Source organism: Crocodylus siamensis, chromosome 2 (genome assembly GCF_052110815.1).
Source record: "Crocodylus siamensis isolate JL-2025a chromosome 2, ASM5211081v1, whole genome shotgun sequence".
Taxonomy (NCBI): domain Eukaryota; kingdom Metazoa; phylum Chordata; order Crocodylia; family Crocodylidae; genus Crocodylus; species Crocodylus siamensis.
Window position 1 is genome coordinate 169,185,587 of NC_143396.1, and position 27,683 is coordinate 169,213,269.

Consider the following 27,683-nt stretch of genomic DNA (forward strand, 5'->3'; position numbering starts at 1 on the left):
CCTTTGCACACTCCCTCTCTGGAGCTTCCACTCTTTCCCCTTTGCACACTCCCTCCCTGGGGCTCACATACTCCCTGCTTTTGCACACTCCCTGGGGCACACATAGCCCCCCGCCCCCTGCCTTTTGCACACTCCCTCCCTAGAGCTCACACTCTTTCCCCCTTGCACGCTCCCTCCCTGGGACAAACACACGCTCCCGCTCTCCCCTTTGCACATACTCCCCCCTCCGGTCCTTTGCACACTTCCTGTTTAGGACTCCCACTCCCCCCGGTCTTGCACACTCCTCCCTGGACCTCCCACTCCCTTCCCCTTGCACACTCGCTCCCCGGGACTCACCCCGCCCACTCCTGGCCCGGGACCCGCGCCCCCTCCCCCCGCGGCTGCGGTGCTATATAAAACCCGCCTGCCCTAATCCCCGGGCACCGCCGCGCCGCCGCCTCCGCCGCCCCCGCCCCCGCCGACAGACCATCGCCGCCGGCCGCAGCCGCTGCCCGGGAAGGTAGGGGGGAGCCCGCGTGTGCCAGGGCCGGGGGCCGGGGCGCCCGCCGTGTGGCGCTGCGGGGCGGGGGGACGTGTGTGTGTGCAAACACGATCGGTGTGTATACGCCTACCGCTGGATGGGCGGGTGTGGGGGGGGTGTTAGCACGCTGCTGGACCTGGATGTGTGCAGGTGATGCGTGCATGCTTGGGCGTGTGTGTGCGTTCACTACTGGACCTGGGTGTGTGAAGGTGGTGTGTGTGCATGCTTGGGCGTGTGTGTGCGTTCACTACTGGACCTGGGTGTGTGAAGATGATGTGTGTGTGTGTGTCGCTGGAACTGGGTGTGTATATATGCTTGGTGCATGTCTGTTTGCCATTGGGTGGGGGCAAGGGTGTGAGGTGTGTGTCCCACCAGATAAGGGTGTGCAAGTGTACACATGGCTAGATGTACACCTTGCTGGGGTCATTTGACCCCAGCACTCTTTCCTGCCATGGCAGGGGGTCGGACTCAATGATCTGCTCAAGTCCCTTCTGACCCTACAAACTATGAAACTATGGAGTGGGGTGTGCATGCTTGTTATGGTGTGCTAGAAGTGTGTGTCCCATTGGACAAGAGTGTGCAAGGGAGGTGTATACTTGTGTGTGTTTCTCCAGCAGGTTGGGGGTGTGAGAGGAGGGGGGGTGTGCATGCTGGGGGGGGTGTTTTAGAAATGGGTATGCAAGAGGGAGGTGTGCATTCTTGGTATACGTTTGTGTGTCCCACTGGATGGGGTGTGCAAGAGTTGTATGTGTGTCAGTGAAGATGTGTGTCCCTCTGTACGTTCCTGGGTGTAGGTGTTACTGGACACGCATTGTTGAGGTATGTATTCCTGTGTGCATGTGTGTCCTTGGGCACGTGTTTCCCTGCATGGACTCTGCACTTTTGCTTGGTCACAGGGGTATATGTATGAATTTGTGTGCGCCACTGTGGTGGTTTGTTTGTTATCATACAAGTGTATGTGCTGGATGTATTTTTACAGATGCGTGTGTGTGTGTGCAGTCTGGGTGAGTGTTGCATGTGAGTGTGCATTGCATGCATGTGTTTGTGGGGACATACGTCCCCACAGACATGCATGTTGCTAGATGTACCTGTGGCTGTTTGTCACTGGGGCAGATGTGAAGGCGTGTCTGCAGGGTTGTGCCTGTGTGTACCTTTGGGGTGTATGAGTGAGTCAGAGCGATCCCCAGCCCATGGCTGTGACAGTGAGTGCATCTCTCTGTCCCCAGGCTGGTCCCAGCTGGTAAAGAAGACCCAAACCCCTGGCCTGCGGGTAGGGGTCTGGCCCTGCTAGGAGCAGCTGTGCCCACCTGGGCTGGGGCTGGCTGCTGGGGGCAGCTGAGAACAGTAAGCCCAGAGAGGTGCTGGCTGGCAGCTCTGCAGAGCTAGGTGTGGGGGGAAGGGGCAGGGGTACCCTGGCCTCTGTCATCAGGACCCAGAGCAGTCATTTACACAGGCCAGATCCCCTGCTGTGGTTGGAGACGCTACCAACCTCTGCCATGTCCCTGGTGGCACAGCCACGGGGAGTGTGTGGGGAGAGGGGGACTGTTCCACTGGGAAAACTAGGCTGAGTCCTGTGCAGAACAGGTCCCTGGCAGATATAAATTACCCTGGGTTCATTGGAGCCCATGACCGAGGCTTCCCAGGAGTCAGTGCTGGCAGGTAGTTTTGCTACCCATGCTATGGGTCAGGGTTGTGACTGGAGCAAATCTGCATTGCTTCCAGGGAAGCGTTGCTGATTTACATCTGCTGGAGATCCAGCCCCTTGTCCCCATGCCACAGCACTGCCTGATTTGGTGCCCTTACTGCTGTTCATTTAGGGCTGGTGTCCCCCTCTGCTGAACTTCAGTGTCATGTGTACGTAGAGGTCGCAGTGACATGGGGGTGGGTGGCTCTTCTGCCTGCTGGGTGCACACCTGCGTGCTCTGTGTGCTTGCTGTATGTGTTGCTTGCCCCGGTGTGCCTGCACACAGGCACAATTGCTGCCCAGAGGAGGCTACTTACTGGCAGGCAGCACAGTGAGGTCATTGAGTGACTTCATCTGTGTCAACTGCAAGCAAAACCACAACTGGGACGATGTATCATTGTAACCTGTAACTCCAATGCTCCGGTCCCCACGTAGCTAAGAGTGACAGAAAACCCTCAAAGGCCAGTGGGGGCAAAATGGGAGCTTAGGGAGCCCAGAACGGGGGCTGGAAGGAGCAGAGAGCGGTAGTGGGTAGAAATCAACCTGTTTTAACCACTGCCACCACTTGACCCAGCAATCTTTGGATGCTGAGGGATGTACTCCTGTGAGGAAGGCCCCACAATCCTGCCATGTGCTCTTTGAGGTTTCCACCTCATCTGCCTTTGGTGCAAACCCATCAAACATGCCAGTGGTTCTCAACCTTTATAGACTTGAGGCACCTCTCATGAGACTCAAGGTACCTCTCAGCCAATCCTGGCTGTTAGTTTTCACTTGTTTTCTGACTACAGTAAAAGAATAGAGTAATTCTTCTGTTGCAAAGAGCTCAGAAAGATCACAGCAGGGCAGAATGTTTTTAATGCTACAGCTTCCTATCTGCAATCTTTGGGTTTATCTTATGAATCATTTTTGCACATACCTAGCAATGCTAACACTGTGTGGCACCTCATGGCACCCTTGAAAGGTACTCCATGGCACCCTGGTTGAGAATCACTGACATGTTTTCTTGTACCCTCTGATCAGCAGTGAACAGTTGACTGTTGAGCAACTCAGGTGGCACCTTGGGAAGGTCGGCAAGGTGGAGAGCTGCTGTATCCTGCCTGACTCTCGGAGTACCCATATACTCGGGTCACCTGTGGGGATTTTTTTTTCTGGGTCACATTAACAGCTGGAAACACACATGTCCCTTCTCCATGAAACTGGAGGGGGCACTTGAGATGGGTCTGTCTGTCTGCCTGTTTGTCCCTTGAGGCTGTTCCTGATTAGCGACTAGGTCTTCACACACCGTTCTCCTTGGGCCGTGCTGTCCTGGATCATCCTGCCCAGGCACTACTTGGAGTAACTACGAACAATGGCTACAAATTGACGGAGAGCAGATTTAGGTTGGACGTTAGAAAGAACTTCATGATTAGGGTTGCCAAAATCTGGAGTGGGCTGCCAAGGGAGGTGGTGCTCTCCCCTACGTTGGTGTGTCTTCAAGAGGAGACTGGACAAGCACCTAGCTGGGGTCATCTGACCCCAGTGTTCTTTCCTGCCCAGGGCAGGGGGTCAGCCTCAAAGACCTACTGAGGTCCCTTCTGACCCTAACATCTATGAATCTTGGCAACCTTTATAATCCTAAAGGGAGGCCAGGTCCTGGCCCTGGCTTCAACCCCCAGCTCAGAGGTGGGTGGTGATGCCAGTGTGTTTGCTTTGAAGTCAGTGACTTTACTGTGTACCTCATGTTGGGCTGTTCTGAAGTGAATTCCTGCCTGCCTAGGAAAACCTTAACTTCCAGTTCCAAACTGGGGGCTCCTTAAATAACTTGTCAGTGCCAGCTTGGTCCCCAGATTCAGCTGTTCTCTGAAGAACAACCCAAAAGCTGCCCTGGGTCGCTGACTGGCTGGTTGGATGTATGTGTCATGTGGCACCTACAGGTCCTCTCCCATCTCGGGGCCCTGTCGTACTGGCTGTGACACAGACCCAGAGGAACTGAGATCCGGCCTCCTGGTTCTGGGCGCAGCACGGGTGCAAGAGTGAGAGACAGATCCCCACCCCCACCCTGAAGAAGCTACTCAGACAACTGCACCAAAGGTAGGAACATTATCTCCAGGCGGCAGGTGGGGGACTGAGGCTGGATGGAGTGCCCATGGCCATGTGGGAAGTCAGTGGCAGAGCAGGAATGGAGGCCATGTGTCCTGCCTCAGCACTGGAGCCTAAAGCCATCCCTTGCTTCTGTCATTTCTTCCCCACTGCCTCCGATCCCAGATCAGGCAGTTACTAGAGACTGACTTCTGCTGAAACCCCCCCTAGCCTAGGCTGGGAGGGAAGGGGGCTTCTCATGTGCCCTTGTCAAAGTGTGATGTGAACACCCCCTCAGGGGGCCACAGAAGCTTCTGTATGGTGAGGGAAGGGAGTGATGTGAGGCTGGAGCTCTTTTGCAACATGTTCAATGGGCAGTTGATTAGGAAGGCCAAGTGGTTGCTGATTTGGCTTTACCCCCATGAGGGGTTGGGCCTATGGGCTATGGTGAACAAGTCTTAGCTGGGGACCACCCAGATGCAGGGTCCTCCTAGGACCCAGCCAGGGAACAGGGCCTCTTGCTCTAGACCCCATACACAGCCCACAGATGAGCTAAGATCTGACCTATCCTGCAGCCCTGGGTACTCTGGGACATACCGAGTTGCCCTCCCTCATTTCCCCTCAACCAGGCTTGCAAAGGTTCCCTTTTTTTGAGGGGGCTTTCCTGTTCAGACTCCCCTAGCTCTCCATGATTGGCATCTCCACGGCAGTATACCATTCCTCCCCACACCTTGCCAATCCCTGGAGTGCCAGCTGCAGCACTGATGATCACAGTAGTTACCCCAAAGCTGCTTGGTGCCTACAGGGAGAGGACAGCCATCCTGCAAGCAAACTGAGGTCCTTCAAGATTCCCATTCTGTCCTCACTCCCTGCCCAAGAAGCATGGCACCGGGGTCTTGCCTTGAGGCGACCAAGCTGGGCTTGGGTCCCAGGCCACCCTGCCAGGCCCCTGCCCAGTGTATGTGTGTGGAGGGTATGGGTATCAAGTACAGGGTGGGGTTGAAAGCAGTCACTGGGGTTCTACTGGTGGCAAAGGCTTTGGGGGCAGGGCATGACAGAGCATGGAGCATGGTGGGCACAGTGAGAGAGGCAGGGATGTGGAGGGCAGGGTCACCACAGGCAACAGGCCAAAAATCCCATTGCTGTGAGCTCAGGGCAGGTCTGGGGAGCCCAGAACCCATCTGTCTGCATCCTCCCCACTTCCTGTTATGGGTGGGTCCATGGGGAAGTGGGGCAATGTGCCTTCCCCACATGCCCCCCAGCCTCTCCTAGTCTTTTTCTTTGGACAGAAAGGAGCCAAATAGTTGGATACAAGGAGGGAAGGGGAAGGGAGGGGAGAGGAGAGGCAGGGAGGAAAAAGAAGAGGTGCCCATTAACAAGATTATTTTTTTTTTCCCACACCACGCCCCACCAGAGCTGAGCTGTATGTCCCTGCTAATCCCATCACTGGGGACAGGGTCACTTCAGTCCTGCACATGGAACCCCCTGTGACCAGCTGCCTTCATCAGCGCCACATGGATGCCCAGCTTGTGCCCTCCCCCACCTTACTATTCAGATGCAGTGTACAGATGACAAGGGTATCTCGCCTGGCACTGTGATTTGGAGCCCTGCTGCTGTACATATAGATTTCATAGACATTAGGGCTGGAAGGGACCTCGGGAGATCATCGAGTCCAGCCCCCTGCCCAAAGGGCAGGAAGTCAGCTGGGGTCATAGGATCCCAGCAAGATAAGCATCCAATTTACTCTTGAAGGTGTTCAGTGTAGGTGCTTGAACCACCTCCAATGGCAGACTGTTCCAGACCTTGGGGGCTCGGACAGTAAAGAAATTCTTCCTTATGTCCAGCCTGAAACGGTTTTGCAGGAGTTTGTGACCGTTCGACCTCGTCATCCCTTGGGGCGCTCTGGTGAACAGATGTTCCCCCAGATCCTGGTGGTCACCCCTGATAAACTTATAGGTGGCCATCAGATCACCCCTGAGCCTGCGCTTTTCCAGGCTAAAGAGAGGATTCTTCCTCCAAAGCCAAAATGCAGCTGACTCTGGGGTGTGGCAGTGGGCTGTTCCACAGCTCTACAGACAGGCTGAAAAGGGGCTGGGGCTTAGGGGCCTTTGAGGATGCTGTGTGGAGATGCACTGGGACAGATCCTAGCTGACCCCCACTGCTGATGCAGAAGAGGTTGAGAGGGAGCAGGTGCTACTCCTGCCTTGCTGGAGGGCGGGAAGGCCTGGGGACAAAGGCCCAATACTCCTGAGTTCCATTTCCAGCTTTGGGAGGGGAGTGGGGGGTGGGAGCCATGACTCTTGAGTCCTGTTCTCAACCATGGGGAAGGGAGTGGGGTGTGGGGAATTGAAGCAGTGGGTTGGCCTCTTACCTGGCAGAGGAAACACCGTGATCACTAAGGTGGTTTTCCTAGTCACATCCAGGGATGGCCACTTTTCTGGCATGGGGTAGTACCCATGGACATAATGTATAGTTAACCTTCCACTTGCTGCTTGAGAGGGAAGATCTTGGCCTTATACCTACTTTTTGGAAATGGGATTCTCCTCCCTAGTTTGCCCCCAGGGGCCTTATGGCTGAAGGCAAGCAAAACTCAGGGGCATCTGAACCTCAAGCCTCCAGGATTGGGCCTGCACGTAGGATGTTTGCCAAAGTATTTGGAAATATCTGAAGCCCCAGGTGGCAGGGAGGATGTTTGCCGGTAGTAGGGCCACTTAAGGTTCTTGACTGATTCACAAATTTGGAATTGATTTGGATTGGAACATGAAAAATTCTCTTTAAAAAGAAAAAAAGGGATTGGTGTCTTGTGAGCTAAGATCAAGTGTAATTGCACTGGTCTGATGCCCAAGCCAAAATGGATTTTAATGGCATTGTGTAGTGGAGGGTGCACCCCTGTCCAAATGCACTGTAGACAGCAGGACACCCTACAAGAGTCTTTGTAATTAGCTTTCCACTGGCCAGCTTCCATTTGGAGGATCTCGGCTATCGGCTACATGCCTACTTTATGGAAGTGAGGGACTCCTCCCTAGCTTGCTCCTGAGGCTGTTGGCTGAGGGCAAGTGAGACTCAGGGGCATGTGAATCCCAAGCCTCCAGGCTTGGACCTGCACACAGGATGTCTGCTGATGGATTTGGAAGCATCTGAAGCCCCAGGCTGAAAAGTCTGGGGTAGAGGATACTTGCCGGTTGCAGCGCCACATATGATGTTTGAATGATTGAGTTTTGCTCAGTCAAAAGGATTCAGACTGATCTGGTTGATTTGACCTGGAACCTGAAACATTTTCCAATATGTGTGTGTGTGTATAAAAGTGGGGTTGGAAGCCAGGACTCCTAGTTTGTCTGTCTGCCTCTGTCACTGATGTTCTCTGTGGCCTTGTGTCTCAGTTCCCCATCCATTGTGGGACTGATGGTAACCCTGTCTTTGCTCATGGGAGGAGAGCGTTGCTGAGGGCATTAGTGGCCCTGCTTAGACAGCTAGCAGAGAGACGGGCAAGTGGTTCTAGGTGCAGCCCTCCTTTCTCTATGCACCTGCCCTTGATGGTACTGGGTTTAACCTTCTTCCCGCACAGGTGTACCATTGTGCTGGTTCTCTCATCTCTGTTGGGGAGGAGGATGGTCCCAGGGGGTGTGAGCCATGTCCTGGAGCTCACACCCTATAAATCCCTAGTGCAGTGCTGCTGCCAGGGGAATGATGCCTGTGCAGGAGGGTGTGAAGCTGCTGCCCCTTGGACTCCTGGGTCCCCTGTACTGAAGGGCATGGGGGCTGCGCTCCCTGTGTCCCCATCTGGTTTCTCTGCACTGCGTGCCTCAGGGCAGGGAGCCCCATATCTATGGAGTAAGGAGGGCTGCTGCTAGAACTAGGGTGTATTAGGACTGTGCTGGCTGGGACTTGGGGAATTAGGCCAAGGGTAAGATTAATCCCACTCCTGATCTGGAGGAGCTCAGGATGCCATGCATTGATGCCACCCAGGCACGCCCAGCAGGGATAACTAAGCCCCATGGAGGCACTCAGTGACTGAGTAGGGAAGGAGGGGGCCAAACACTACTGGTGCCCCCCATGGGTGAGTGTCAAGGAAAGGACAGATCATGCTCCCCATTGAAACCTGTAACCAGCATCTCTCGCTCTTTCCTCTTGCAGCCTCTTCACTGGCAGGATGGTGAGTCTGACCCACTCTTTTTCCCTTCCTCCCCCTTCAAGAGGCCCTCCCTCTCCCTACAGGCGGAAGGTGATTTTCCCCAGTCCCTTGGGCACCTTCTTCAGCTGGCCATGATCAGCTGGCTCTCTCCTAGCAATAGTGCCAATGGGGCAGTGCCATAGGGAGATCACAGTGGGATCCTGGCTGGCCACAGCTGTTTCAAAGCATTGGATGGGCTGTGAGGCGGGGAAGAGGGGAGTGCTCCAACACAAGGCAGAACAGTCTGTCACTCCTCCTACCCCACCCCCCCAGCCCTGCCTTGCCTCCCCTAAAATTGAATGACTCCAGAGCGTGATCTATTTATGAGCTTGCTCCAAGCAGCTTAGTGCCTGCCCCACGTGACCCCTCTGCAGAACAGCCTCTTTGTTTAAACTGACACGTGCCCAATCCCTGACCCCTGTGCCATGAGCTGGACCTGCTGGCACTTTCCCCCACTCCCCTCCCCTCTCCGCCCCAGTATGGGTCCTGTGCACACCCTCCCAGCCCAGCAGGACCTGTGCTTCAGGGTATCAGCAATGGAGGACTGCACTCTCAGACCCCCACACCCCAGGGCATGAACTCCCTCCTCCACACATGCCCCCATTCCCCTCCAGATCAACAGATCTCTTGCTTTCTGAGTGGTCAGGGCATCCCTCTCTCTCCCACCCCCTTGGATACAGCTGTCTCTGGACCAGATCAATGCGGACCAGCCCCTAATCCTGAAAGAACTGGATTGGGCTGAGCAGGGGCCTCTGCCATCCATCGGCTCTCTGTGCCCACACTGGCGGCGGGATGTGTCTCTGGATTGCAAGATCTCACCTGAGGACAGCCATGCTCGTGCCTGTACTGCCTACTACTATGACCTGCTGCAGGGCATGCTTCAGCAGGAGGGGCTGCCTGAGACCACTGACCGCACGAAGGAGCCCCGTACAGGTGCATGCCTCCACCCCATCCTCTGGGGGTCCACAGCTCCTCCACTGTGCCCCGAGTACTCAGGGCTGCCCTGCAGAGAGGTCTTTCTATGGTCCTCCTAGGGCAGGGATGGGACAGGGACCTTGCTAGGGAAGGATGTGTGGTGGGTATCAAGGTGTCCTCCAGTACTACTATATGTGACCAGATGTCAGGCAGGGACAGGGTGGGGCTGGTTTAAGGCTAAGGGAAGGGAAAACAGGTCTAGATGCTGTGGCAGGGAAGCCAGGGCTGGGGATTGAACAGGTGGGGAGTGGGAAGGCAGGGTGGGCAAGGCTGAGGGCAGGGTGTGGCTGGGAGTGGAGGGCTCATGTGTTTAACCCCTTTCTTGTCTGTCTTAGGGTTCAGCTCCACGGAAGTGACCATCTGCATCCTAGGGTCCCCCACCTCATACCTGTCTGTCCTGCTGGAGGGTGGCTCCCAGTGCCCAGGTGGGTGCTGGGTCGTCAGTGTGCTAGGGCCTTGTGCCTCAGCACCCCTGCCTGTGTGCTGGGGACAGTACTCTCCATTCTCTGGCCCTATCCTGATGAAGGCGGCATGAGGCTCAGCATCCCATATTCCCCAGTTCCCAGGACTGGCTTGGCTGTAGCCATCCTAAGACAGAGCCAGGGTGTCCTTGGTGGGGCTCTCTCTGTTGCCAAGCCCTTGGCTTGGACTCGCTTAAAGCTGCTGGATTGACTCATGGGAACCAGATCCGAGTGATTTTACTAGATCCCCAGCTTGGTATGCGCTGCTCTCCAGACAGTAAGAGGGAAGAAGACTATTAGAAAGAGCTCTTGTCACTTCTCTGCCCTGCTTTCTTCAGCAAGAGACTGAGTTAATAGGGTGGTTGGTGGGGGGTCCTTACAACAGGAGGCAGCCACTCTTTTTTCTGCCCTTGCTCTGAGCAGCTGGGGGGACTATTTGCTGAGGTGGATTAATATGCAGGCCAAGGGCAGCCGGAGCATGTCCTTTGGCTCTGAGCCTCTGTTAGGCCAGCTGGAGCCAAGAGGATCCAGAGCTTATAGTGCGTGAGGGTTCCATAGTGCTGCGGGGAGGCAGAGAGCTAGGACTATTCCCCTGTGGCAGGAGGCCCCACAAGGGCTGAGAGAGCACTGGGTCTCTGTTGAAAACAGGGTTGGAGCAGAGCCAAACATGCTTCTCCACACCAAATAGCTCCCTTTAATTGTCCGCTGACCTGGTATCTGTACAGCCCCTCATTACACCCCACCCTCTGGACAGCAAGGGGGCAGAAGACGCCCCTCAATCCCCCCCGTCTTGCATCCAGTCAGCAAATCTTATAAACCAATTTTATTTCTCTTTTACACCAAAACATATGTGCGTGTATATGTGTGTGGCCTGTAGGCCCCTGCACACCCCCCCATCCATACATCCAATTAAAAAGGGTGCTACGTTTTCCTTCCCCATTACCACATTCCCTAGACACATAATCAGCACTTATGGCCAGCAAGGAAGAAGCAGAAATGATGCTCAAGGGGCCATTTTCTTCTTTCATAAAACAAAATAAATAAAGGAGGAAATTCCCAGGTTACAAGAAAAACAAAAGAGCTAGATCCTGTTCTGCCTATTAGCCATGTGATTTTAACTTAAGAACCTAAGTGCAATTCTATTCCACCCTGTTCAAGTCCCTGAAGATCCATTCATGCAACTACTTTTATAACACACTGTCATCTTACCCTTAAGACTATGACTCAATACAGGACCAAGGAGGAGGAGGGAGACCTGCCGATCTGTTATAGTAATGGTTTAGCAGGGACTCAAACGGAGTGGAATAGATACCTAAATGTGATCCTAAATCACCTTATTCACTTAATAAGTTGAATAAAATCTGGCTCATAATGTCTCTTGCTGTGAATGCACATTTAATAGATACTGCTGACTGAAACATTATTGGAACATCACAGTGTTGATTTTCCAGCATTTTAATGGGGAAGTGGAAAGCTTCAGGGAAGCTAACCCTCAAATGCTTAAGTTGAGAAATAGTGCATCTACTCTAACCATTAACCTCTGACCTATCCCCAGTTAAACCTGGGTGTTGGCAGACAGCTGTAAGGAGTGGAGTGAAGGCTGGATGAGGTAGCAGGGTATAATACCCACTGAGGGTGGCCCATCTTGAAGGGCCAAGTTAGGGCTGGCAAGGGGGTTGGGGTAAGAGGTTGGGTTGGAGAAGGGGAACGGTTTAGGGTAAGAACATGCTTAAAGACAGACATTGGAACCTGAGAGATGCTTGCAAACTCTGAACTAACACCTACTTCTGTGCTTTTGCAAGAGTTTTTGTTACAGGTGGAGTAGGTGCCACCAAGGGCCTGTAACGTAAAAAATTTAATCAAGCAAGGGGGAAGTTTAATCAGAAGTCAGCTGTGCCCTATTCCAACAATGAGACTGGAAGAATCATTGTTCACAGCATTCTTCTGACTATTTCAGCTCCTCTTGCCTTTGGTGAAACTGTACATCTACCCAAACAGGGAGAAGACCCTAGCCAGGGAAACCTGAGTGACTATATGTGAATTTTTACATGTGCTCCAGGAGCGGGGAGCATTTTAATTAGAGTGGCTCTAATGAAAGTGCCTGGAGCATCTGGTGTATCCACATCCCTGTGCTTCAAAATGGTGGCGGGGGGTGCTTTATCTAAAGCTCATTGAATTAGCTTTAGTTAAAGTGCCCCCACCACCATTCTGAAGTGCAAGGATGCTGATACACGAGACATGGAGGCTGGCTGGAGTGCAGTAATTACCACGCTCCAGCAGACTTAATTAATTAAGCCTGCTCTGACATGCTGTAATTACAGCACATCAGAGCAGCCTTCAGGCTCATGTACAGGCATCCTATGAGACTGTCTTCCTGTCACTCCTTTGCACATGTCTCCAGGCAGAGTTTTACTGGAAGGCGTCCACTGGCTTGGATACGTTTGAGAGGCCCTGGGTGCTGGCCAGTCTTATTTGCTTGGTGTACCCCCTTGGAGCCCTCTTATCATCCTGTGACCTTCATTCCCATCCCTGTTTTTTCATTTGCTGTCCTCAGTAATCAGTTGGTATGCATCTCCCGGCCTCCCTGTAATCAAGGGAGGCTTAATAGTTTTCCTGGTAGGCCTACCCCACCATCCCACGGGCATAGCAAACAGGTCTGAGTATTTTAGTCAGGATTTCCCATGTCTTCCTGTGCTGCAGCAGAAGCTTGCAAGGTGGCAATGGGGTTGCCCTGCTGCCAGGAACTTATCCTTAGGCATCCCAGTGAAAACCTGCCCCACATCAGTCAAGTTACAAGCCTCAAACTCCTGCATGGCCTCAGGAGGGACTAAATTCAGCAGCTCTGTTCCATTTGCACTTAGCACGCTCCTTTCTGACAGGGCAGCTGAATGTGCTTAAGCCCAGGGGTTGCCAGGACTGAGAATGATTCCCCTTGCCATTGCTGCCACAGACTGAAGTGTGTATGGGAAGGTGGGGGGAACATAGCTGGGGAGCTCAGCATGACACTGGGAACAGGGGGGTCTGTTTGTCCTCTGCAGTCCATGACCCCCCTTCCCTCCCTGACCTGCTGGCACCCAGACTGTGGGGGCAGGAAGGAGGATGCAGCTGGTCTTAAAGGCCGAGTGAGGAGAAAGGAGGCAAGAACAAGAGGAGCATCACAAGTGCCATTTGGGGAGGCAGATAAATGGGACAGGAATATGGGGCAACGAAAGAGGGAGGCAGCCCAAGACCCCAGAGGGGTAGGGATGATCAGTGCCTCTGGTGGGGGCAGGAGTAGGGAATAGGGAGTGTGAATATGATAAGGACAAGGGGGAGCAGGAGGAGGGAGGGCTTGTGGGGCCTTGCAGAGGAGGCTGGGGGTGCATTGGTGTGAGTGGGACTGGAGGAGGGAGTCTGGGGAGAGGTCCTTGGGGTGGGGCACCTAGCCCTGGTAGGGCTTTCCCTGCTGGGCACTTGCCAGGCTGCTGTGGGCACTCTGGTTTACTGCCTACCTCTGGGGTTGTGGGGCAGTGGGAGCCCAAGGACTCAGGCCTCCAAGGGCTCAAGCATATCTCCCTGTACTCTCCCTGGCCCAAATAATGTGCTACTCTAGAGCATGCTGGAGCCCCCATGCATCTCTCCCTGCCTCAGTACACCAGAGCATGAGGAAACTGTCTGGGCTTCAGGCCTCAGAGGAGCCCAGGTTCCCCTTTGCCCCCTCAAATGGTTTTTATGAACTCTGACATATCTCCCTTATGCAAAATGTTTCCCTGCAGTTGAACAGCCCTCTGCTAGGAGAGGAGCTTCTTCCCTACCTCCCCGCCCTGGCCTCCTTCCTGCTGTCTGAGCTCTGTGGCTTTAAGCCTTGGCATCGGCACCTGTTTCCTTTGTTTCCTGTTTCAGGATTTTCTATTCTGCAGAGGGGAGGGAGGAGATCTTCATATGGGATGGGACTGTGTTTTGAGGGGCCTCATCCCGTTAGCCAAGTACAAGACCCTTTCCTGTTTCTGGCCCCCACTAGCCCTGGTTTGGGGGACGTGAGGTAGAGCCTGGAGAGAGGCTGGGAGCTCCTGGTCTCAGCCTGGAGTGGGAGCTGCACAGACTCCCTTCCTGAAGGGCCAGAGGGTTAAAGGGTGAGGAGAGGCATTGGCTGGTGGGGGGGAGATGGGGATGGGCAGAGGTGGAAAGACATGGGTTGGTATCTGGGGACATGGGCTGGAAGAAGAGCAGGTGGATAGGGGTGTGGGAGGAGAGACTAGAGGGAAATGGGCAGGGCAGAGGGGGATGGGCTGCTAGAGGAGTGGGGCAGGGACAGTGTAGGGATGCCCAAGTCTGGCTTTGCTGGTTGATATGCCAGCCTCTTTGGCTCTGCTGTAGCGTGGGTGTATGCGGGGTTGCTCCTCCATCATCCTTGCATGGCCTCGAGCAGCTGCAGAGATTGGAGTGTGTCCCCCAGCATGACCTTGTCCCCTTCAGGTCTCAGAGCTGGCAGGCTTGAGCCAAGCCCAGGCATGGGGGCTGTCTGTCTCTCTGCACAGCAGTTGTTCGTGCTCCTGGCACTCTCCCCGCCTGGCTCCAGGCCCTGGCTGTAGGTAACTGAAGCCCAGCAGCTCCAGTTTCCCTTGGCCCCAGGCTGAGTCCTTCCTGTGTCCAATTCCTTTGCCCTTCTAGCAGCAGGACAGAAAGCCTTGGCCTGGTCAGGAGCTCAGCTGGGGAACCCAACCAGGCGATTAATCGGATTAATCAGCGAGTGAAGGCCTGGCCTGACTCCAAGGGCTTTTATGCAAGTGCCTGACAAGCAATGCAGCCACCTCTAAGGTGGGATCAGCGGCTGATATCACCACCCTGCAGCAACAGCATGTAGAGAGGAGGAGGGCTGGGGCAGAAGATGGTGCCTGACCACAGCTTAGGTGCAATAGAGGGATTGAAATGTGACTGTGCTGGAACAGGGCTGTGCCCGTGCGGGTCGTCTGAGAGCAAGAAGGAGTTGCTCTGTGTCTGGGTAAGATGGTGCCTCTGGCAATAGCGCAGTGCTCCGTAGCACTGCCCTGGGGCAGAGGGGCCAGGGGAGAGCCCCCCCATCTAAATGCACTTTCCATCTCCCCCTAGCTCCACATTGGGACATTGCCAGCAGGATTTAGTCTCTAGCAGAAATCAAGACAGTAGCTGCCTAGTTTGTGAAGTGAGATGCACGCATGTGCTGGGGAGGAGGGGGGAAGTGAATGTTGGTGGTGTTCAGTGATGTCATGGTGGCTGAATGGTGATGTAACACTGCCCATCTCCCTGCTCCACCAGGTAGCATGCTGCTGTGCCTGTCCCCCTGCTGGCTCTCCAAGGTGCCGTCATTATTGCGCCCTGGGGAGTCATCGCTGCTGGTCTCCAAGGCCATCTCCTTCGAGCAGGGTGGGCGCACATTCCTGGAAGAGTTTTCGCCCCCGCGCCGTGTCACCTACTTCACGGGCTCCTTCGGGCCCTGCAAAGAGCACGAGCAATCAGCAGGGGAGCTGGCCCGTGACCTGGACTGTCCCACGGGGGGCTCGGGGGAGCTGGCCCGCCTGCTGGAGGACAAGCTGCTGACACGCCAGCTGCTGGATGCACGGGCACAGGTCGGGGTGCCGCCCACCCTGGCCTTCACCTTCCAGCGCCCACAGCTCCTGCAGGGCCTTGCTGCCCAGCGCTCCTTGCACGTGGTGGAGCTGAGCGGAAAGGAGGGCCAGGAGAACCTTGTGCAGGAGGAGATCGGTGCCTTCCTGCAGGGCGGTGCCATGGAGCCCTACAGTCAGGTGAGGGAGGGCTCCTAGTATGGGGAGCGGGCTTTTTGACTACGTCAGAGCAGGCAGTTGGCATAGGGGACCTTTCAACCAAGTCGGCGGGGCATGCAATAGAGGACTTTGGGGGGGGGAGGGATGAGCAAAGGGTCCCACAGGTAGAGATGGGAGGGAGGGGGCAGCCCCAGAGCCAGCCCAGAGGATGCCAGGGAACAGCAGGAGTGGACCCCATCCAGGAAGAAAGGGTCAGGGAGGGGAGTACAGCCCTGGCCTTTTTGCTGAGTGCCTTTATTCCCCTTGCAGGTAGTGGTGAAGCCATCGGGCTGGCGCTGGAGCGGGGCGCACACAGTGAGCTTCCACATCAAAGCGGAGCAGGCTGCTGTGCTGCAGGCTGTGCTGGTGCTCCTGGAGACCCTGGAGGAGGAGGAGAGCGCCTTAGTGGAGGCCTTCATTCCTACCGCCCGCTTCACCCAGTTCAGCAGCCCTGACAGCAGCTCCTTGTGTAAGAGACACCAGAGCTGCCCCCTGCTTCTGTGACCAGAGGGGCTCATGCCTAGTCCACCCCCATGCTGCCGCCGTGGTGGCTGGGGGACCCTGCCCTGAGTGTGGCATTTGGAGCTGGCACCCCTTGGGGAGAACTGGCTTGCAAGTTGCTGGTGGCTTGGGAGGTGGCTTGGGAGAGGTTTGCCTGCCATATTGCAATCCCCGAATCCTCCAGGGCAGGGGGTGGCTTCCATACTGGCACCTTGAAAACCATGGGACAAAGAGGGGTGGCTGCCATGTTGGAATCCCAGAATCCTTTGGAGAAGCGGGGGCCGCTGCCATCTTTGAAACTTTGGATCCCTCAAGGCAGAGGAGGCCGCCCTGTGCGGCAAGTTTGCATGAAACCCGACACCATTTCTTTCTCTGCCCCCCTCGCTGCTTCTCTCCATCTCCTGCTACCTCCCGCCTCCTCCGTTCCTCCATTCCTCTGCTTTTCACTCTTTTCTCTTCTGTCCCTGCCATCCCTTCCCTTCTTTCCTTCCCCTCCCCTCCCCCATCTCCCTCTCTCTCTTCTTTTACCCTCTCTTATCTTCCCTCCATCTGTCCTCTAACCCCCTTCCTGCCCCCTTCCCCTCCCCCTCCCACCTCTCACCCCTCGCCCCTCCCAGGCAGCACATCTCCGAGGCCCAACCTGGCGATCCGGATCTGCACAGTCGTCTGCAGATCCTGGGCAGACCAGCCTCTGCTGACCAAGGTAACGGGGCAGCCCAGAACACATGCCCCTCCTTATCTCTGCAGCTGTCTGAGCCTTTTGTACCACCCCCCGAATGCCCTGAACTGGGGGGAGAAGGAGCCAGTGACCCCGTCCCACTCAGACTTTGACCAGGGATGGTGAATGGGCTGGGGAAGGACCAGGCTTGGACGGGCCAGCTCCAGAGATTTCAAAAGGGGCAGGAGTTCTAGGACTGTGGCCAGAGGGGCCGCACCTAGTCACCATCCTTCTGCTGCCGCCGTGGTGGTTGGGGGACCCTGCCCTGGGTGTGGCATTTGGAGCTGGCACCCCCTGGGTGCCAACTTTTCCTCCTAGGATTTTTTTCCACCTAGTATGCAGGACTTTTCATCCCAGAGCACATGGATCAGATCCTGTCCCATGGAAGTGGAGACTTGGATGTTGTAGGGGAAGAGAATACATGATATATGCAGCCTTTGGTCTCTGGGGTGTGCCAACTCTGAGCTGGACCCAGGGCAGAGCAAGTAGCTGGTGCAGAGAGCTGGAGAACAGGATCCAGGGTCTTCCCCACAACTTTGTCAAGAATGTTTAGTGTGGTGGACAATAATCCTGCTGCTTCCTGCTGCTTGGGATCTGAGATGACCATTGCACCCAAGCCAGTTAGTGGGAGGGGCTGTTTATGCCTTTTTGCTCTGCCATCTCTGGCTTATCTGTCAAGGGCACCAGGATGAGTATCATTGGTCTTGCACTTGCCCCCGCTGTTTGGTTAATACAGCTCCTTTCTCTGCCCCCTCATCTGTGTATATGATACATCCCACTTCCTGAGTGGGAGGAAAGAGCTGCAGCCAGTCAGGGTCCTGGAAGGGTGAGGCAAGCAAAGCATCAGACTGGGTAGCTGTGAAGTCATTTGGTTTGATGACATCACAGGAGCACTGGGCATGGTCAGTGGTGGAGAGGCATAGGTGTTTATGGTTTTGGGTTTTGTCCCCCTCTCCCTCCCCAGGTGGTGTGTGGTATGGGGCGGGCTGATAAGCCCCTGAAGCACCAAGCAACGGTGCCCCAGAGCTTGGAGAGCAGCCTGCAGGAGTGGGGCATGACCGACGGGGCCCAAATGACAGCTATCCGTGCCCAGATCAAGCAGAAGGCCGAGGCTGCTATGAGGGCCTTCATGGAAATGGAGGCAGAGCTCTCAGTGGAACAACGGGGGGGCCGTAGGACCCAGACTGATGTGATTGGTGAGCTGCCCTGTCACTCGTCCCCTTTGACCATTTAGAGGACATCACAGATTGATGGGGTGCTTTAGAATCATCCAGCTGGACATGGGGACCCATCTAGCCCATTATCTTTTCTCCAGCAGTGCCAGGACCTGCTGCTTCAGGAGAAGGTGCAAGCTGCCCCTTACTGGGCAACTCTGAAATAAGCTGCCCCCAGGGAAGGCCACTCCCCCAGGCCTGTCCACCAGTGGCACCTCAAAGCCAAACTAGTATTTCTCCTTCAGTGTAGCTCTAGAGGGTTGCAAAATCCATGGGCATCTTCAGGTAATGTGTCCTTGTGGATAGGCACGGCACTGAGGATCTGAGCTCAGTACCCAGCTCTGCTGCTAGCCTGTCAGGAGAGCAGGGATAAATCACTTCCTTATCCTCTGCCCTGCTTTCTCTACCTGTATAAGACAGACATTGGCTTCCTTTACAGAAACCCAAGGAAAAGCTGTCAGAGAGCAAGGTGGTATTATACAAATGCTCAGTTATCTTTCTAAACATTCTGCTGAGTTCTTGATCTCAGTGAGATCTTTTAGCAAGGAGTCCCATAGGGCACATGGGACATCATGTCCTTCATCTGTTATGGACTGGCCATTTTTAGTCTCCTTTGTGTGTGTGTATAATGAGAGAAAAGGAAGGGATGATCCCAGATTCACCATCTGTACTGCATTTATTATTTACTATGCTTCCCCCTCCTTTCCACAGTCTCTTGAGAGCTTTTCCAATTATTTGGCCATGGTTGTCACTACCTATGAATGCCACCTCCTGCCCCGCTACTGATGGCTTGGCTGGTATTGCACATTGTGGGAGACCATGCCATTGACTATAGACATGTATTCATAGTCTCCATCTTATTCCTCATATACTCCAATAGCTTCAGGGGCTTGTTTGATTGTAGCCCAGCAATTCTCAGCCAGGGCATGCAAATACCTACACATGATTTGCAAGATAAAGCCAGAGATTTCAAATTGGAACCCATTAAAAACATTCTGATCTGCCGTAGGCTTTCTGAGTTCTTTGTAACTGAAGAATCACTCTTATTTTTTTTTCCATAGTCAAAAAACAAATGAAAACTAAGAGCTGACCTTTTCTGAAGGGTGTTTTGAGTCCACTGAGGGGTTACTGGAGTCTAAAAAGGTTGAGAACCACTGCTGTACCCATATAAGGAGCAGATTCTTTTTCTTGCCAGCTAGCCACAACATTGCTCCGGGTGTCTTTCCTAAGTGCTTGTAGTTACCTTAGGTAAAGAGCATCACAAATGCATTCCACTGCAACTATGGTTGAACATATCCATCTGTTGTAAGGCAGCTGCCTGTTGTCCAAGGTTGCTTCTGTTCCTTCATAGTTTTTCACTGTTGTCCTTCCTCTGAACTAACCAAAGGAAGCTGGGGCCAGAGCCAGTTCCACCTGTTAGGTGCCTAAGTATTTTCATATTCCACCCTCCTTGAGTCCTTGAAAAATAGTTCATTCAAGAAGTGGAGGGGTTCTTTCTCCTGTTCCCTACATTTATTGATTAAGTTTTTTGGCTGAGTTGTTGGCTTGTTACAAAGGTAGGCACCTAAACGTTTTTTCAGCAGGGTGGAATACGATTGTGCTTAGGCATTGAATAGGTGGCACAGGATCTGGCCCTGGGAGTCTTCAGTGGATATTGCTCCCCAAGCTGTTATCCCCCTGTGCCACCTCAGTCCATTTGTCTTTTGTCCCAAGCAGTTAGTCAGTATTCAAGGCCTTATGGGGTTGTTTAATTTTGGATAAGAAATTGGTAGGTTTGGTGCATTCTGGTGTAACTTTGTTTATTTACTAAGAATGGAAACAAAGTCCTGTTCTACTGGACACAGAAGAAGCAAATTAGCAGCAGGCACTTTCCTTTTCAGAAATCCCCATGTCTGCCATTCCAGTGAGCCTCGTGTCCGAGAAGCTCTGTGTCTCTGCTTCCTCTAAGTCTTTGTCACAGCTCCTTCTCTTATGCTGTAAATAGACATGGCAGTTGTCCCAGTAATTGAAAGTCTTTGCTTGTGGGATCCTACAAGTCTCTTGCCCTGCTTCAAGTCCCTCTGAAGTACACAGGATAAAATGTGCTAAGGCTTTCTCGCAGGACATGGCTATGTGTGTCTGTAAAGCTATTGTGCATCATTGCAGAGGCAAGCCAGCCAGGGTGTGTGGTCTTACTGGTTTCCTACTAGCAGAAGAGCAACAGTGCAGCTTGGAAGGGTGACCTGTGAATGATGGTACTGTGCCTGTTTAGATCTGGGTCAAACCCATGTCAAATAAGTTGTCTATTTACACCTCTAGGTTTCTGCCTGTAACAGCCTACAGCCTGCAAAACCAGTCCCCTAGTCCCTGCATTTGTAAGCAGAGAACCGCTTGTGCTCACACTCTAGCTTTCACTTGCCATGGACCTTGGATGACCCCTTCTTTATCGGATGGAGATGGCTACAAACAGGCAGGCGTAATTGTTTCTCCTTTCCTAGAAGTGCTTGGCACAGCCACTGCCTTTACCAGGGTCTCTGTATAACTGTGGAGCAAGGACACCTTGATGGCTTTCCACTTTTCAACACTATAGTAACTAAACTACCGTAATATGGAACCTCACAGCACCCTTATGCTATTTCTTCCTACTCCTTGTCTCACTATCTCCAAGCCAGTATCTTGAACCACCATGATGCTTTGCCTCTCATGACTATTTATTTCTTTCCTTTCTCAGGGGTTTTTTTCAAAATCCTTTGGAAACGTCCAAGTAAATTACCTCAGTCAGTTTTTGTTGGACCTTTTTTTGTAGATGCATACAAGGAATTCTGCTAGATTAGCATGGCATGTTTCTTTTTTCCTTTGCAGAAGTTGATGGTTTTGCTATGATAAAATCTAATTTTATCATTCTGCTTTTAATTATCATTCCAATCCATTTCTCCTGGGATAGCCACTCAGGGCTACATTACCAGGATCCTTTGTGTTTTGTATAGTGCTGACTTCCTTCTGGTGCAGCAACCAGATGTCAAGGGTATGTATTTTAAGAGCAGCTCAGCTACTTCATCTTCCAGTTCCTTGAGAGTTCCATAGCAAGTCAGAGTGTATTAATTTGCCTAATGGATCAAGCCCTCCTGTTCCCCATCAGGGTCTCTCATCAGGGGCTGGGGAGGGGTCCCACCTCTATGCCATGTGCCACCATTTCACATACGCTCGTGACTGTTGCTTTGATGCCACCATTTCTCTTGCAGGCGTGGATTTTCTGCTGACCTCGTCAGAAGAGGTGCTGCAGCTGGTGGCCCTGGAGATGAACTCTCAGCTGTGCCTTGAGACCTGTGCTCTCTTTGAGTCCATGGGCCAGGCAGTGGGGGTGCCGAGAGGGTCGTCCCAGCCCCTGGTGGAGACGATGTTGCGGCGTGCGCAGTGCCACCTCATGGAGGGCAAGCACGTGCTGGTGATCGGGGCTGGAGGAGTCAGCAAAAAATTCGTCTGGGAGGCGGCCAGGGAATACGGGCTAAAAGTAAGATGCGGAAACCCGGCCCTAGGCTGCCCGGCGCAGCCCTCGCCCCCATTATTACCCCCAGCACGGAGAAGGGCCAAGGGACATGGCTCTCCATAGCAGCTCCCAGAGGGACCCTGCCAGCGTGACATGGCCTGCAACAGGGGAGAGTGGAGGTGGATGCCTGCTGTGGGGGGCTCCTCCCTACATCCCAGCCATGGGGATGCCTTCTCTCCCACATCCCAGCTGGATAGAAACCCCCCTTCCCCCTAACCTTTCACAGCAGGGCTGCCTTAGCACAGCCCAAGTTCTGGCTCAAAGGGAAACTGTTTCTCCCCGGGTGAGCATTTACCTCATTTCTCCTGACCTTGGGTCTGGGCAAGGCTCTGAGGGACCTGGGGTAGATGCAGGTGGCAAGTGGGGCTCCCTGAAGCTCCAACTTTCCCAGGCCACCTGGACCTGAACAGCTTGGCCCTGCCCCTGCCCCTGGGAAGGAAAAGCCTGAAGCATTAGCTGCATTATCCATGGTTGCTCATCTGCACAGGGGGTTGCTTCATCTCTGTCACAGCTCAGATCCCTCTACTATTAAGGGGGATGGGAACAGGCAAGAGGATAAACCAGGAACACCCATAATGGAAAATACCCTTAACTCTGCCCCTAACATCTTCCCTCCCATCAGCCCCAGTCTCTGGCACTCAGTCCTGGGTAACTGGCACATGCCTTTCCCTCTGCCAGCCAGGAATTTGACTTGAGATCTGTGGCTCTTTTTAAATTGCTGGGAAGGGATACATGGTCTTGGCCCCAGCTGCACCTGCTGACTGCCCATCATGTTGCCCAGTGCTTGTACCTCAGTGAGCTTTGGAGCTATCTTGGCATGTGGGGAGGAGGGAGAAAATGCTGCTGGGATAGGGCTTTAGGAGCTGGAAGGATGGAGGACAGAAAGGGCAGGGGTGGTGGGAAGGGATTTAGGGAAGGGACATGAGTGCTTGACTCCAGGCAGAATGGAGAACCAGGCCTTGAGGACCTCCATGGGGCTCCCACTCCTCCTAGCCTTGGGATGCTAACCTGTGACAAACCATAATGGAATGGTCTGTATCCCAGACCCAGCTTCACTTTTCCTGTAGGGCCTAGTGACTTGTGGCCTGACCCATCTCCAGCACCACAGGAATGGGGTAGAGGTGACAAAATGCTGCCTCTCCTGCAACTGCAATCCTGGAGTGGCAAGGTATTTTTGCCAAAGCATAAGCAGCAAAAGAGTTAAGAATGGTGAGAGTGCTAGTAACCAGAGTGAACAACCCAGTGCAGCGGGGAGCAACTTACAGACTCCCCATTGCTGGGCTATCAGGGCATCAGCCCCATGTGATACCACTTTCATTGTACTCCAGAATCAACGCACATTGGCCTTGCAATTATTGGAGAGAATTAGCACACCTTCATAGGGCCGGTTCGCAGCTCCATCAGGACCAAAAGCATGGGACCCAAACAAGCGGGCTCAGCTCAGAGGGGTGGGGGCTAGCAGCCACCCCTGGCAGCCCTGTGGCCTTTGACTCCACTGTGCCAGCTCTGGGTAGCACACTGGGGGCCCCTCCTCTCCTCTAAGGTGTGGGCTTGAGTGGACTGCCTCATGACCCTCCCACCCCTTTCATGGAACAGCTTTCATGGAACAGGCTGTCACCTCCCCACTGAGGGCCAGGAGTGCCGCACAGAACGAGGGGTCTCCCCATGTGGGTCTATGGCCTGAGTGAGCCCTTTGATTCCCCCCCCATCCCAGGCTTTCCATTTTCCTCCTTTCTTTGGCCACAAGTGGGTCATTCCAGTCTCCTCCCGCAACACCCAGGTGTCACATTCTACTTCCCCACTCTTGGAATCCAGCCAGAAATGGACCCATGGCTTGGACTATCCCATCCTCCTGGGCAGTGGTGCCGCAGTGTGCGGATTGCTCAATTCTTCTCCCCCCACCTTCATCACTGGGCTGGGACATGCATGGATTGCTTGGGTCTGGATGCACATGGATCCTTCCATCCCCACTGCATGATGGGGCAACGCACAAGGCCAGGCTGTTGACTCTACTATCTGCCCCATGCCTGGAGCACAGCTGGGAGGGGAATGCTCCATTATTCCTCCCTCTGCCACATAATACATATACAGTGGGATGTGGATGCTCAAGGACCATCCCATTTTGCAGTGGCAGCAAGGGGGGAGGGGGGGGGCTTTCCCACCTCCACATTAGTGACCCCTGCTTGATCTCCCCCTCCTCTTTGCATCTTCCCACTTCTCTCGTGTGTGTGTGTGTGTGTGCGTGTGTGCGCGTGTATGTGTGTGTGTCTATGTTTCTCCCTGTACCCTCCTCTGTTTCTGTACTCCCTTCCCTCCCCCACCCCATCTTTACTCCAGATTCATCTGGTGGAGTCGGATCCCAACCACTTTGCCTCCCAGCTGGTGCAGACCTTCATCCACTACGACAGCACGGACCACAAGCGAGATGAAGAGCACGCCCAGCGCGTGGTAGAGCTAGTGCAGGAGCGGGGCCTGCACCTTGACGGCTGCCTCTCCTACTGGGATGACTGCATGGTGCTGACAGCTCTGGTGTGTGAGCAGCTGGGCCTGCGCTGCAGCCCCACAGCTGCCATGCGGGTGGCCAAGCAAAAGAGCCGCACCCATCAGCACCTGCTGCGCCGGCGCAAAGATGCCCCTGGGGGCTGGCCCTCCGCTGCTGTCTATGCCGTACCCTGCTGGCATCTGGAGAGCCAGGCTGATGTGGAGCGAGCTGCCCACCACCTGTCCTTCCCAGGTGTCATGAAGCTGGAGTATGGGGCAGGTGCTGTGGGTGTCAAGTTGGTGGAGGATGCCCAGCAGTGCCACCTGCACTTTGAGAAGATCTCCCAGGATCTGCGGGAAGACACCGACCACCCAGGCATTGGGCTGGGCTGGGGCAATGCCATGCTGCTCATGGAGTACGTGTCAGGCACAGAGCACGACGTTGACCTGGTCATCTTTGAGGGGCGTATGTTGGCTGCCTTTGTGTCTGACAACGGGCCCACACGTGTGCCCTGCTTCACGGAGACAGCAGCCAGCATGCCCACCTGCCTGCCACCTGATCGTGAGGCCCAGCTGGTGCGCGCTGCCTACCAGTGCTGCCTCGGTTGCGGCCTCACTGATGGCGTCTTCAATGTGGAGCTCAAGCTGACGGCAGCTGGGCCCAAACTCATCGAGATCAACCCCCGCATGGGTGGCTTCTACCTGCGCGACTGGATCCGTGAGGTCTTCGGCGTGGACATCATGCTGGCTGCAGTCATGGTAGCGTGTGGCGTGGCACCGTTGCTTCCCACCTGGTCCCAGCCCCGCACTCACCTGGTGGGAGTCATGTGTGTAGTGTCACAGCACATGCAGGCTCTCAAGTCTACTGCCAGTCTGGAGACGCTGCAGGCCCTGCACGAGGGCGGTGTTGTTCGCCTCAACCTTCTGGATGACAAGCTCATCTCCAGAGAGTATGAGGAGCCCTACTGCAATGTGGCCTGTGGTGGCCCTAGCCGCCAAGAAGCCTGCCTCAAGGTGCTGAGCATCTGCCAGGCCCTGGGCATTGACTCGCCCCAGTACCCGGTGGCACACTTCCTCTCCCACTTCAAATAGCCCCTGGGGAGCCCCTGGGGATGGGGGGCAGAGCCAGGCCACAGCAAGGCCTTTATGAGCCCCTGACCCTCCATCCCCAGTGTCTCTCCCTCTCCCCTCCTCTCCCCCACAGTGAGGGCCCCATGGCTTGTGTTATGTGGCTCTCCCCTGCCACCTAATATCCTATCATCTCTCCCCCAGCCCCTGGGAGGTGGTGTTTGGCTGGTGGGATTGCAGCCACACAACGTGCATCCTGCTCCCCCATCAGGTCCCCCTAACTCCCAGCTGTCCTGTCCCACCCTCAGGAGCATCCTCCTCAGCAGGGAGTCCTTCCCTGTCCATAATCACCTCTGTCACTGCTACCTGCCCCAGTCACATCTGTTCCTCTGTTGGCTCCTGGGTGCCATGAAGACCATGCCTGACAGCTCTGAGATGGGCTCATGGGGCACAGACCCTCCTGCACCAGCCTGGGATAGAAGCTTCATCTGGCCCTGGCTGGAGGTTTGGGATCTGGGCTTGGAGTCTTCACGTGTGGAGACTTCAGGCTGCCAGTGACCCTACAGTAACAGCCCACCCAAAGCCCCAGCCTCATTGCCACGATATGCAAAGCCCTCTATGCTCATTAGCCTACCTACACACACACTAACTGCCCTGTGTGCAGCCTTCCCTGTGTTTGTCTATGCCCTGCTCTACCAAAGGAGCCCACACTGTGTCCCAGCTTTGACCCCACTAACCACCCCCTGCACCTCTCCTCAGCCTCCAAAACATCCCCAACTGGGATGCTGGATAACCCAGGGAGCTGGCAATCCTAGTTCAGCCAGCCAGAGAGCCAGCCTGGCATGAACGTGTGCCCCTTGACACACTGAGGAGCCAGCACTGTCCAGGGCAATATCAGGGACTTCAGAGCAACCCTCCAAATAAGCCAGCTTGTCCAGCCCCAGTGCCCATGAGAGACCCTATATAAACAAACCAGAACACCTAGTGCCCAGCATGAGCCTGCAATAAAAAAAACAAACAGTGCTCAGGAGTGCTAAAGGGCATGCTAACCAGTAAGTGCAGCCTAGAGCAATAATGGCTCCAGAGTGACCCTGCAGTAAAAACCCAGTGCCAGTGCAACCTGGATATAACAGGCCAACTGCAGAGTGCCAGAGCAATCCAGTGATAAGAGCCCAGTGCTACCAGTCCCAGTGACCTGAGTGATGGGACAACAGCAAAAACCAGTATGTGTGTCCCTACAAAGCACAGAGTGGGCAGCCCCAACGCAATTAAAAATGAATGCACACAGCTGGAGTGCCCCTAAGTGACCATACAATAATGAACTACAAGCCTGAGTGACCCTCACTAACAAGCCAGCCCCCACATCCTCAGTAACTATACAGTAGCAAAATTGTCCCCTATTGGGACCTTATAATAAGAAACCAACACGTGCTGTCATAGTGACCCTACAATAACCAACCTGTGGCTGCAGCACCAGCACCCCCAGCTGACGGTCCGGTAATGAACTAGTGCCCTAAAGTAGTCCTACAATAACAAAGAATCACAGACTTCCCCAATGACTAGAATAACAACTCATGCCTTGTCCTACAGTAACAACCTTAATGGACCCGACAATACCAAATCCACGTATGCCACCTGAGTGACCCTACAGTAACAAATCAACAACTCCAATAACCAGCTAGTACACCTAGTGTCCCCTGTGACAGCACCAAAGCAACCAAGCAGAGGAGAACGGGTCTGTATTGGAAACTGGTTTGGCGTCTCTGCCACTCTAAAAGCTCACATGCTCCTGCTGCCTCCCCCAGAACATGCCATCACGGTGAGAGCAAGAGATGATGAGGTCACTAGCAAGTGATGACATCATCAACTGAGAGGAGGAGCATCCAGAAGTTTGTGCTGTCTTAAAGGGGGCAGAGACCCTGAGCCAAGACGGCTGGAGGAGGGTGGGAGTCCATCATTGGTGTCTCCATGGAGCCCAAGGACAGGTGCCAGGGTGGACCTGTCCTTAAGTCAGCCTGGCCCAGAGACCTTGTGACACCTCCCACCTCTATTGTCCTTCTGCTGCCTCTAACCAGCAGCAGCTTGAGGCGGGTGGACAAAGTAGTCCCTCCCCAATAAAAAGCCGTGTGAAAGGAGGTGGGTCCATGAAGCATTATTCACACCTGGGCTGCCAGGGGCCAAAGGCAGATCCAGAAGAGAAGGAAGATGGAGAGGCAGAAGGATCCAGGATCTGCTGAAAACTCAAGAGGCACTGTCAGTGGCCTCTCTCCTCCAGATCCACTGTTTACAAAGGAGCCCCAGCACCTGTCTCCAGTCCCCTGGGGCTCTTAGAGCCCCCCAGCTCTATATCTCCCATCCTGGAGCATCTTTCCGGAGGGGCAGCAGCAGGCATGGTGGAGACTGGCTTCCTCCGGTGCCCTACCCATTGGAGGGATGCCCTTCCCCATGCTGGTGCTGCTAAGCCCCAGGTACTCTGGGGGCTCTGATCCTGCCAGCTTTGGGGAGGGTGCTCCCTATGTACCATTG

At 54.4% G+C, this 27,683-nt stretch overlaps 1 protein-coding gene across 2 annotated transcripts; it reads left to right on the top strand.

Annotated features, from left to right (window-relative positions):
- The first annotated feature begins 234 nt into the window (after positions 1–234).
- Positions 235–27,292, top strand: CARNS1 (carnosine synthase 1). 2 transcript variants are annotated; one of them, XM_090032195.1, is made up of 11 exons: positions 235–499; positions 4,118–4,274; positions 8,397–8,415; positions 9,114–9,366; positions 9,744–9,833; positions 15,144–15,631; positions 15,920–16,118; positions 16,768–16,853; positions 17,833–18,064; positions 21,304–21,572; positions 23,946–27,292. In XM_090032195.1, exons 3-11 carry the CDS (start codon positions 8,413–8,415, stop codon positions 25,179–25,181), a joined length of 2,856 nt encoding a protein of 951 aa, XP_089888321.1. In that variant the 5' UTR covers positions 235–499; positions 4,118–4,274; positions 8,397–8,412; the 3' UTR covers positions 25,182–27,292. The 2 variants fall into 2 exon arrangements, with proteins under 2 accessions (XP_089888321.1, XP_089888322.1); XM_090032196.1 differs by lacking the exon at positions 4,118–4,274.
- Positions 27,293–27,683: the final 391 nt, after the last annotated feature.